Genomic DNA, 11260 nt, shown 5'->3' with positions numbered 1-11260 from the left:
CGTAAGAACGTTCACTCAGCAGCATTTGAAATGGCAGATATTGGAGAATTAAACACCCATTCAAAGAGGAATAGTTAAGCAAATTGTGGAATCATCATTATTATAGAGGGCTATGCAGTTATTAAGAAGAATAAAATAGATCTTTATGTGCAAGCAGGGAATAATGTCCATGACGTATTGTGGAATAAAAGGGTCGGCCTGCAGAACGGCATGTATACTATGAAGCATGTGTGTAAATTGTGTGTGTTTGTGTGCGTTTAGCTGCCTAGCAAAATCTCTAGAAATGTGGGTACTCCTGGTAGTGTGGCAGGGATGAGGACACTTTCTCTTCTTACTTAATTTATATCTATATTGCTTGACTTAAAAAAAAGGCACATATTACTTTGGCAATAAAAGAGACTTTTTTTAGAGCTTGCAACAAAAATGCTGATGTAATTTAAACCATTTGGCAATTTCTTTTAGAAAGAGCAAGACTAGAGCTTCCTCTCTCTGGGAATTGGACTAAACGTGACTTAGTCTTTAAGGGAAGCAGACAAGGCATTAATTCTATTAATTAATGCATCAGCAGATTCCGTCTCAGCAAAGGCTGTGTTAATGAGGTGCTCGGGGCATTCATTATTTATCCTACAAATATCAACTCAGGGCCCTACTTGTGTCAGGTGGTATAACAGATGTGCCCTCTGAGGGTGAGGTGCTGGAGAAACGCAAATATAGCTCACAGACTGCTCCCTCCTCCCTACACCCAGGCCTCACCATCCCCCACCTCTCCGCAGATGACCTCTGTCACTCCCGGGCCCTGGAGCAAAACAAACAAACAAATAAATAAATAAATAAATAAATAAATAAATAAAAAATAAAAAAAATAAAAAATAAAAAAATAAAATCATTCCGGCCTGGACCGCAACCTGACTCCCACCCAGCACTGTGGGCATCTCCGACACATCCCTCCTGGACCTCTCAGCCTTCTTTCCTTAAGGCTCACGGGGGACTGGGGACACAGGCAGCCCATGTGAGGCCCACCCAGGTAGCTCCTGGTGCCAGTAATGGCACAGTCCAGTCTCCCGTACGCGGACCTAGCAACACGCCCCGTCCCCCTTGCGTTACCGCTCCGCGCCCGCATCCCTGCGCCAGCGTCCTCGCGCCCGCATCCCTGCGTCCGCACGCGCCCCGCGCGGTCCCCTGGGCCCGCGGGCCGCCCGGAGCTGTCCGTGGTGCTGACCGCAGGCGCCGCCCGCGCCCGGCCGCTGCGCACGCGTCCCGGGCGGGGCGCGCGGGACCCGCCGGCGCCGCCACTGCGCAGTCTCCCGCGCGGCCCCGGCCCGGCCCGCGCCCCGCGCCCCGCGCCCCGCGCCGCCTGCCCGGCCCCGCGGCCTCCGCCGGCCGCTTCCTGGGCGCGCCCGGGCCAGCCATGGCGCTCAACAATTTCCTCTTCGCGCAGTGCGTCTGCTACTTCCTGGCCTTCCTCTTCAGCTTCGTGGTGGTGGTGCCGCTGTCCGAGAACGGCCACGACTTCCGCGGCCGCTGCCTGCTGTTCACCGAGGGCATGTGGCTGAGCGCCAACCTGACGGTGCAGGAGCGCGAGCGCTTCACGGTGCAGGAGTGGGGCCCGCCGGCCGCCTGCCGCTTCAGCCTGCTCGCCAGCCTCCTCTCGCTGCTGCTCGCCGCCGCGCACGCCTGGCGCACGCTCTTCTTCCTGTGCAAGGGACACGAGGGGTAAGTGGGGGCCTGGCGGACGCAGCCCTCAGCCCCCGCACGGCGTCCCTGCCGTGCCCGCAGCGCCCCCCAGGCCCTCCCCCCTCGAGGAGGAGCCACGGCCCCTCCCTCTTCCCCGGGAGCTCGCGGGCCCTAAAATGTCAGCCCTCGGAGCTCCCCGCCTCCGTGCCAACTGCCCTTTGTCTGCCCAGAACCCGGGACCCCGAGGGTCACTCGCACTCCCTACAAGGCCAGTGCTTCCCTCCCCGAGTGTGCGTCACCTCTCGCTTTGGGCATTTACCTCCCCTGCTCCTGGGGCGCAAATATTGCCTTGTCATCTGGGAGCAGCCCTGGGCCCTCCCTGGCTTGCTGGCTCAGCTGGGCCCACACCCGTCAGTGCTTTGCGACAGCCCCTAGCAGGTCTGGGCCTGGGTGCTCCTCTGGTGGAGGGGAGGGACCAGGCCAGGCTGGTGATTGATCAGGCAGACGGGGCATTCCTCCCCTCACCCCCATCCTCCTGGGAAGGATGGTGGTGGGGCAAAGGCCAGAGGGAACCCTCTCTGGGTCTATGGCCAGTGCTCGGACCTTGGCTGGGGTTGTAAGACGGGAGCCTCAGGTCCCTGAGGCCTCCCTCCCTCCTGGCCTCCGCATCCCCCTTCACCTTTCCCTGCCCTGGCACAATTATGTGAGAGAGTGGGATGTGGTTCACCTGGGGTTCTCAGCCAGTAGCGTTCCAGGCACCTCCAGCCTGTGGGACCCTCTGTGGACCCACCACGCCCCTTGCCGTGGACTGCTGTGCTGTGCTCCCAGGAGGCCATCCTGCCCCTTGCCTGCCCTCACATCCACAGGGGAGATCCGGGCCTTCTCCCAAACTCTGCCCCCCCCCCCCCCACTGGCCTCCACACATCACTCTTTGGCAGTTTGGGGGCCTATTCTCTTCTTTCGGGGATGTGAGAGAGAAGCTGTTGCTCTGAGAGGCCGAGCGGGTAGAAGGCTCAAGCAGGGACTCTGGAGAGCCCTCAGAGGGGCCAGGGAGGAATGACAGGGTGGCAGGGTAAAGAGGACCCGAGCAGCCGAGGCAGAGCCCAGCGTGGGGGCTGACACACTCGGAGGAGGGTGAGGTCCAGCAACACACACACGTGTGGGTCTCCGGGGCTGGTGCAGCAAAGATCACAGACACTGAGGCCGTAAACAATTTATTCCCCCACGGGTCTGGAGGCCGAGGGTCGGAGATCAAGGGGCTGGCAGGGTAGGCTCCCTCTGGAGGGAGAATCCTTTCCAGGCCAGCTTCTGGTGCCTGCCCACAACCCTTGACATTCCTTGGCTGGGGCTTTGCCGCTCCTGTCGCTGTCTGTCTTCACATGGCCTCTTTTCTCTCTCTGTTTCTTCCCCTCTTCTTATAAAGACACCAGTCATTAGATTTAAGGTGCACCTCATCCTGAGGTCTTTAGCTGAATGACACGTGCAAAGACCCCGTCTCCAGTTAAGGTCACAGGCACCTGTCCTGAGGCGAAGACTTGGACATACGTTGTCAGGGCACAGCTCAGCGCATCACTGTTTCTGGATTCAGGGTCTGCGGGAAGCCGCATGTCAGCCTGGGCAGGCCTCTGGGGGCGGTGGGGGGGGGGCGCTGTGAGGCTGGAACTCTGCCCCGGTGAGCCCAGGCCAGTCCAGGGGGCCATCCTGCCCTGCCACAGGCCTCTTACTTCCCTCAGCCCACTCGACGGCTGGTGTCCCCAGGAGGGATTTCAGGTGTCACGTGCGTGCATGTTGCTGACCTTGGGTGTTACCGTAGTCAGCGTCCCTGTGCAGATGGGGACAGGGGAAGCCTCTCTGCATATAAGACAGGGTCTGAGGAGGAGAGGACGGCCAGCAGGGTAGGGGAGCCGAGGTCCCTGCCGTCCGGGAGGCTGGGGGCAGTGGGCACAGGCCCATCGTCCCACCTCATCCCTGTAAGACAAGCACCCTCAGGAGGCCCCCCTGGTACAGCTGTGAGTTGACAAAGGACAGAAGCTGCTGTTACTGCTGTCCCTAGATTTGCTGCCCCGTCTGAGTGACCGAGATTTCTTTCCCGCAGGCTCTGGGGCTCTCAGCCCTCCCTGCCCTGCTCCCAGTCTCTGGGGGTCCCTGGGGCTCTGGAGCCCCACATTGCTGTGAGCCCCAGAGGCCGGGCCCTGCCTGCTTGCAGGCCCTCACCGGCTAGACCCTGAACACCTTTAGGCCATTTGTCTTATAGGGACGAGGTGCCCTCAGCAGCCAGCCCACTGTGACATCTGTCCAAGGGTCAAGACTTCATCCGGGTCTGGTGGTAGGACGAGGCCAGAGCTCCCCCTGATGGATACCCAGGAGTGGCTCCGTCTGAGGCCCCCCCCCCCCCCCCCCCCCCCCCCCGGGGCTGGATGAACCCAAGGCAGGTTCTGTGTGCTCAGGGCTGACCTTGGGAGTCACAGATTAGCGTTTGTTGAATGAAGACGGAAAGGAGGCCTGCGTGTGAGGTCTGCTCCCTCGCAGTCACTCCCCCAGCCCTGGGGTCTTCAGATCCATAGTCTGGCCGAGGGGTCAGCCCTGCAGGCCTGCCGGGCCGAGTCCTGGGCCCCCAGAAAGGTTGGGCCTGCCTCATGGGCAGGCAAGATGGGGGCCTGGAGAAGCCGGTCCCGGCTCAGGTGTCGGTCCAGCCGTGTAGAGCAGGCGAGCAGGTGCTGGGACAGTAGGGGACTCGGGACAGACAGGAGGCCGGGAAGGGCGGTTAGAGTGAGCTCGAGGGGTGGTGAGGGCCCTCAGGGTGTCCAGCTCATCAAGGACATCACTGCTGCTGTCAGCCTTGGGGTCTGCTTCGGGGTTGTGTGCACACTAATTCTCTTGAGTCCACGTTCAGAGACCAGCCAGGACCCTGCCGAGACCCAGGGCAGAGCCCTGCCCTTTGGGCTGTGTGAAAGGGCTCGGGGCCGGGTCCCTGGCGCCTGAGCTAGACCCTGTCAATGGTGCCAGCTCCCCCCTCACGTACGGTATGTCCCTGGACAGAGTGGGGCCCTGGACAGCTTGTGCCCAGGAGAATAAGGGGCTAAGGGTGGGGACAGCTTGCAGGAGGCTTCATCCTGGTTGTGGCTGAAGTAATGGGCCTGTGAAACAGAGGCCTCTGGGGCTTCCTCCAGTGCTTGCTGGCTGGGGACACTGGGCGAGGCCGGGGTGGGTCACAGGCCTGGGGGGGGGGGCCCAGGGCAGTGGAGGGTACAGGTGGCCTCGGTTTGTGATCCACGGCTGGGGAGTGCTGGGTCAGAACAACCCATCTGCCTGCCCACACTTGTCCCCCAGCCTGCAGTCGCTCCCAGGGCTTTCCGGATGACTGTCACCATGGAGACAGCACATCCGGCCTGGCACCCTGAGAGGCAGTGGTGGTGGTGGGAGAAAGATGGACTTAACCCCTTGTGTGCCGAGCTTCCTGTTTAGGGCCGCAGGCTGATGGGTCCTTGGGGAGCAGGGCGGGGCGGGGGGGGGCACTGTGGACTCTGAGGGCCGAGTCGAATGAGGCTCTGGACACACCCAGTTCTTCAGAACTCTGCAGCCCAGACAGGTTCCATGGAAGGAGCCAGAGATGGACTTGGGGAGTAAGAGGAGGCTGTTGGGATGACCGCAGCCCCACACCCTCCCCTGTCTGATGGCTCGGGGACTCCGTGTTCCTGTCATGGGAGGAGAGCCCCCAGTTGTGCCTGTTTAACATGGATGCGGCTGGAAGTTTCTGGCTACGGAAGGTTATGTTGTTCCCGCCCCCCAGGGAGTGGGAGCTGTGTCTCAGGCTAAGCAGGCTTCCCTGGGGGTGGTTTTGGCCACACAGGGAGCATGGAGCCGGGTGTGCCTCTCTAGAATTTGGTGCCGGACATGGGGGATGCCTCCCCCCCCCCATGAGGGGGAGCAGGACTTGAGGTTGGGGACTGCCCAGCAAACACATCCTCTGCACCCTGGTCATACCCCCCTCTTCCAGGAAGTCCTGCTGAGGGCAGCAGCTGGCTCATCCAGGATGCCGGGCACCTGCAGGGCAGGGTGCCTGGCGTGATGGCGGAAGGCTGCTGGCAGGTGGCGGGCACCTAGGGAGCCGGCCTTCGTGCCCAAGGCGGGCGGCTTCTTTGCTCCGCCTGTGGACGCTCGGTCCTGGCCCCCCGGGACCCCTTCGTTCTCCTGGGCTGGAGCGGAGTGGCCATCCAAAGCCGGGGTGTAGGCTCTGGGTAGCCTCTGCTTTCCTTGGAGCATTCGCTCCCGGGAAGGAGGGCCCCTGTGGACTCCCCCAGCCCTGCTTAGCCCCACGCGGTCCACAGGGGGCACAGCTGGCCCCCAGCCATCGGCTCCTTGCATCTGGTGGCTGATGCTGCTCCCATGCTTCCGTCTCCGTGGCCACAGGCCGAGCCCCACGCGCAGGGCTGCAGGTGCGCCAGCCCAGGGCTCTGGCGGCGGGTGGAGGCTTGTCCCGGGGAGGGAGGGGGTGCTCATGCTCAGGAGGAAGCCCCCTGCCCACGCAGGCTCCCTCAGTTTCCAAAGTGACCCAGTGGGGGGCTCTTGCTGCCCAATTTACAGAGGGAGAAATCGAGGCGCAGAAAGTGACTTGCTGAAGGTCACCCCGCTGGCAAAGAGGTGGCTGGAGCTGACACGCTGCTGTCCCCAGTGACAGCCTCGGAGGTGGGGTTGGCCCCAACGTACCCCTCTTTGTAACTCTGGGCCTCTTATTCAGAGCGCCCAGGGCCAGGTGGATTTTGCGGTCTGGAGCTGTCTGTCGGGGTCCCAGCTGGGAACAGATGCTCAGGCTCACGCACGTGAGGGTAACCTGAGGAGGGCGGTCGGCAGAGATGAGGATGTGGGTCAGGCCTGGGCCCTGTGACGGCCCTGTCACCTCCTCTGGCTGCAGGCACCGGAAGAGACGTGGTGACCTTCAGTGGAGGGACGGCCACCCAGGGGGCATCCCCCCTCCCCACGTCCCCCCCAGCAGAGGCCTGGGGATGAACACTCACTGCCTCTCCTTCCACCCCTGCCCGGTCCCCACTGGCTGGGCTCAACCAGGAGCCCGGGAGAGGGGTCATTGCCGTGGTCTACTTGGGTCAGCCCCCTGGGCAGAGGATGGAGAGGCAATGATCTGCAGAGTCGGGGAACTCAGCAGCCCTCGGGCCGTCTGCAGTGGGCAGGGGGCACGGCGCCCACCCACCCACGACGAAACGCCCGGCCGGCTCAGGCCCCGCCGGAAGTCGAACGCAGGGAGTTTTCCGCCGCAAACACGCGTGACCTGGACACTGAGCTGTCCGGTCACGGCCCTGACGATGGCCCCGGTCAGCTGGGAGTGGTGCTGACGTGCCGCGCATCCGTGTGAACGTGGGCGCAGACCCGCTGGCTATGATTCTGGGACTGCAGCCTCGGGCCTCCGGCCTCCTGTTCACGCCCCCAGCCCTGGCCCTGCTGGACGTGCTGCTGGCCGCGGTTGATCGCCCGCCCAAGGCTGGGGTGCCTCCCGGGGCCAGGACCGGGGCATGGTTATTTCTTTGTCCTCAGGGCCCAGCACAGGGTGAGGGGGTTCTCAGTCAGCGCGTGGCGGGTGCAGGTGGGGACAAATGCAAAATGGACGGTGCGTGCATCCCCCTTCGTCCCGGGGGAAGCCACCGCATCCGACAGCAGCTTTCACGATTTCCTGGCTGGGGCCCCGGCTGAGACCTCTAGGATGTGTTCTCTGTGAAGCCAGTTTGGGTCGATCTCGCCCCTCAGACTCCATGTGTCGATGGACAGATGTCCACGCGGTAGGTGTGGCCGGGGCTGGCGTCCCCCCTGAGGGCGTCCCTGTCCCCCCACCCTACAGGTCCCCAGGCTCAGCCAGACCCGGGACTCTGAGTCTCCAGGGGGCGATTGGGAGATGGCGGGTAGTGGGGCAGGGGCGTCTGGCGGGGTGGGCTGCCGTGCCCCAGCCACACGCCCCCCTCGGCCGGAGAGCAAACGCTGGTGTCCTGTGTAGGCACCTTGGTGGGGCCGTGTCGTGTGGACCCCGAGTGAGCTCTGTCCTCCTGGCCCTGCCTCCTGCGTCCCCCACCCCCTCCCCGGGCACAGCAGGGCCTTAGGATGCAGTGGGGAGATGAGGGCGGGGTCACACCACAAGCCCCTGACGCAGGTGCAGGCCAGCGGCGTCGATGACCACGTGGCCTCGTGGCCTCAGGGCAGCCGCGTCAGGAACGGCCTGGGAAGGGCGTCCTGCTTTGTCAGCATGCGCTGGTCCTGACGCTCTGGGACCAAACGTCCTGGGGTTCAGTCTCGGCTCTGCCTCCTCCGGAAGGCGGTGCGGACACGTGTCCCCACGCTGGGTCTCCGGGAGGTTGGGCTGGGCAGCCCGGGGTCAGCATGGGACTTCGGGGTGAGGGACAGTGAGGGACGGGAAAGTGGCCCTGGCGGCCCCACAGGGCCCCGTCACCCTATCGGGCCCACACGCCAGCTGTCTCCTGGCACTGCTGGGGTGTCATGGGGACCCTGGTGGTGGCGCGCGGTGACCGTCCCCTCCTGTCCTTTGCTGAAGCTCCTTCCTCTACGCCTTCCTGAACCTTCTGGTCAGCGCCTCTGTGGTCTTTCTCGTCTTCATCGCCAGCACCATTGTGAGCGTGGGCTTCACCATGTGGTGTGATGCCATCACCGAGAAGGGCACCGTGTCCCACAGGTGCGCCTGGGCCCCGCCCCACCCCCACTGCCCCCAGCCGACGTCTTGGCGCATGAATCCCATTCTGAACTCGGGGTTTTGTCCTTCCTGCCTGTGCCCCCACCTGTGCATACCTGGCCAGGGACTTCCTGGGACCCGCCCCCTTGGCCTCAATACCCCCTTCAGTGAAAGTAGGGCACCTCCCACACCCTGGAGGTGGATCCAGGCCGAATGTGTGTGGGGGAGGGGGGGTACGTAGGCCCAGCGCACTCGACCCTGGAGGGCCGGATATGGCTACACAGCACAGGCCCTGGAGATCCCGCCCTGTGCTGCCTTCGCGGGCAGAGGCCTGGGCTGAGTGCTGGGCCGGATTTGGTCGTGGAGGGTTTGGAAGACAGCGATAGGGATGGGGAGGAGCGGGAGCAGAAGCTTCTGGTTGGAGGGGGTCAGGGATGAAGCCTTTGGGGCTAGGACAGTTGCCTCACCGTTTGGGGGTGCTGCATGCCGCTCCCCATGCCCCGTGTCCTGGCGTCACCTGCCACCCTGCGCCTTGGTGTTTCAGCTGCGAAGAGCTCCAGGACATCAACTTGGAGCTTAACGTGGACAACTCTGCCTTCTACGACCAGTTTGCCATCGCCCAGGTAGGTGGGGCTGCCGGGTAGGCGGGCCTGTCCCGGTAGGCGGGGTTGTTCAGGTAGGAGGGGCTTCTGGGTAGGCGGGGGCTATTCTGGTAGGCGGGGCTTCCGGGTAGGCGGGCTGTTCTGGTAGGCAGGGCTGTTCAGGCAGGCGGGGCTGTTCTGGTAGGTGGGGCTGCCGGGTAGGCGGGGCTGTCCTGGTAGGCGGGGTTTTTCAGGTAGGAGAGACTCGTTGCCAGGTAGGCGGGGCTGTTTTGGTAGGCGGGGCTGCCGGGTAGGCGGGGCTGCCGGGTAGGCGGGGATGTTCAGGTAGGAGGGGCTGCTAGGTAGGCGGGGCTGTTCTGGTGGGAGGGGGTGCCGGGTAGGCGGGGCTGTTCTGCTAGGCAGGGAAGCATGCATCGTGGGGAGGATTCCATTCACTGCTGAATACACCGGATACACAGACTGTCTCCAAACGCTCTCGCTCTCATCCAGGGGAGGTCGAGGATGGGGCCAAGCAACGGAGATACAGCTGAGTGAGTGGTATAGTCGGGAAGGCTTCCTGGAGGAGGGGTTGGAAGAGCTGGATCTCAGAGACTGAGTGAGGGTTCTCGCAGGTGGATGTGGAGAGGGCTGAGGCATTGGGCTCCTAGGAGGAGGGGCCAGCGTGAGCTAACTGCGGAAGTGAGGTTCAGGGGGTGAGGGAGTGGCTGTGTGCCAGGAAAGGAAACCAGGCATCAGATCCCTGGTCTGCAGTCCGGGGCAGGGCGCTTGGAGCGGGGACCCTCCGATAGATGCTGGGGGGCTTGTGGTTACTGCCTGGCCAGGGGAAGCAGATGCCATGTCTGAGGAACGGTGTGGGGGGGCAGAGACCCTCCCCCTGCCTGGCCTCCAGGAGACCCGGTGCCTCTCTGGGGACGCATTGGCTGGGATACAGGTGTGTTGGGGCTTGTCAGGGGTCAGTGAGGGCCTGTGTCTGAGTCCACATTTGTGTCTAGGCAGACGACACTGCTGCGGGGTGCGCAGGTGGGGTTGGCTCCTTCCAGCCCTGGGCAGGGCTTGCTGGCATCCAGGTCCATGTTTGGACCCCAGACTGGCCTCTCAGGGCTCACATGGGCCCGTGGCTGATCTGAGGACTCTTCCTTTGGAGAGGAGCCCGCTGGGGGCGGCACATCTGGTGGGTCCAAGGTTCTTTGCTGACATGAGCTGAAAGCACCAGAGACTCCTTCACGAAGATGGAATGGAAAATGCTTCGGGGCTACTTGCACCAATTAGATTAGGAAGGCGCGAGCTGAGTCTGGTGACAACCTCACATGAGGATCTGTTGCCTGTGGCTCAGGCCTGGTTCCGTTAAATTGTTTCTCCTTCAGCTGTTTGGGAGAAGCCGATAAAGGTCAATTCACCCCAGCAGCTGGAGGTGACTCTGTCATGGGCGGGCTCTCCTTGGGGCTGGGTGGGCTGGGCTGCCTGGGGGCGAGGGTGGGCAGACCCCCAAAAGCATCGTGCAGCTCGGGGTTCAGAGGGCAGGCCGCCAGATGCCAGGGAGGGATGGGCGTGTGGGGGAGGAGGCGAGGCGGACCCCGGGGCGGGGGGGTTGCGGGCCGGCCGGCCTCCTGACCCTGCCTCTGCCCTCTGTGTAGTTCGGCCTCTGGGCCTCGTGGCTGGCCTGGCTGGCCGTCACCATCCTGGCTTTCCTGAAAGTCTACCACAACTACCGCCAGGAGGACCTGTTGGACAGCCTGGTCCACGAGAAGGAGCTGCTGCTGGCCAGGCCGACCCCCCGCACCTCCTTCCAGGAGGAGAAGAGCGCGGTCATCTAGGTGCGGGCGGGGGAGCCCGGCCCCCAGATGCCCCCCCCAACCCCCACCTCGCCCCGGGGCTCACAGCCCCACCTGGGGGAGCAGCGGGGGGCCCTGCCTGGCCCCACCTGCCCCTCGCCTTGCATGTCCCCCCTCGGCACCGTGCAAAGTGAGTGAGCCCGCTCACCGAGCCCCCCACCCCCACCCTGAGCGTGGCGGCTGCCCCGGGTGGGCGCCGGCCCTCAAGGCCACACAGGGGCCTCTTCCGGGCTCCGTGCTTGCACGGCCGGCCTTTCCGGGGGGCGCTGGCCGGGCAGGCCTGCTGAGCGGGGGTCCAGATTCTAGGGCACCTCTGCCGTAGGGCTCGCCTGCACGCCACGGCTGGGTGCCGTCTCCGTCACCTTGCCGGCTTGCCCGGGTGTGATTCTGTGTGCGATTCTGTCGGGCAGCCTTCGTCCCCAGAGTGACCCCAGCCCACGAGGACCACGTGTCGCTCTTGTCCC

The 11260-nt window shown here is 63.6% G+C and overlaps 1 protein-coding gene across 1 annotated transcript; it reads left to right on the top strand.

The window, feature by feature from the left end:
* Window positions 1-1408: 1408 nt before the first annotated feature.
* TMEM179 (transmembrane protein 179) lies at window positions 1409-11008 on the top strand. The gene is made up of 4 exons (XM_042987811.1): window positions 1409-1713; window positions 8228-8365; window positions 8907-8985; window positions 10599-11008. Exons 1-4 carry the CDS (start codon window positions 1409-1411, stop codon window positions 10776-10778), a joined length of 702 nt encoding a protein of 233 aa, XP_042843745.1. The 3' UTR covers window positions 10779-11008.
* Window positions 11009-11260: the final 252 nt, after the last annotated feature.

The sequence above is a fragment of the Panthera tigris genome, chromosome B3 (assembly GCF_018350195.1).
Source record: "Panthera tigris isolate Pti1 chromosome B3, P.tigris_Pti1_mat1.1, whole genome shotgun sequence".
NCBI lineage: Eukaryota > Metazoa > Chordata > Mammalia > Carnivora > Felidae > Panthera > Panthera tigris.
This window is presented reverse-complemented; position numbering and strand designations above follow the sequence as displayed.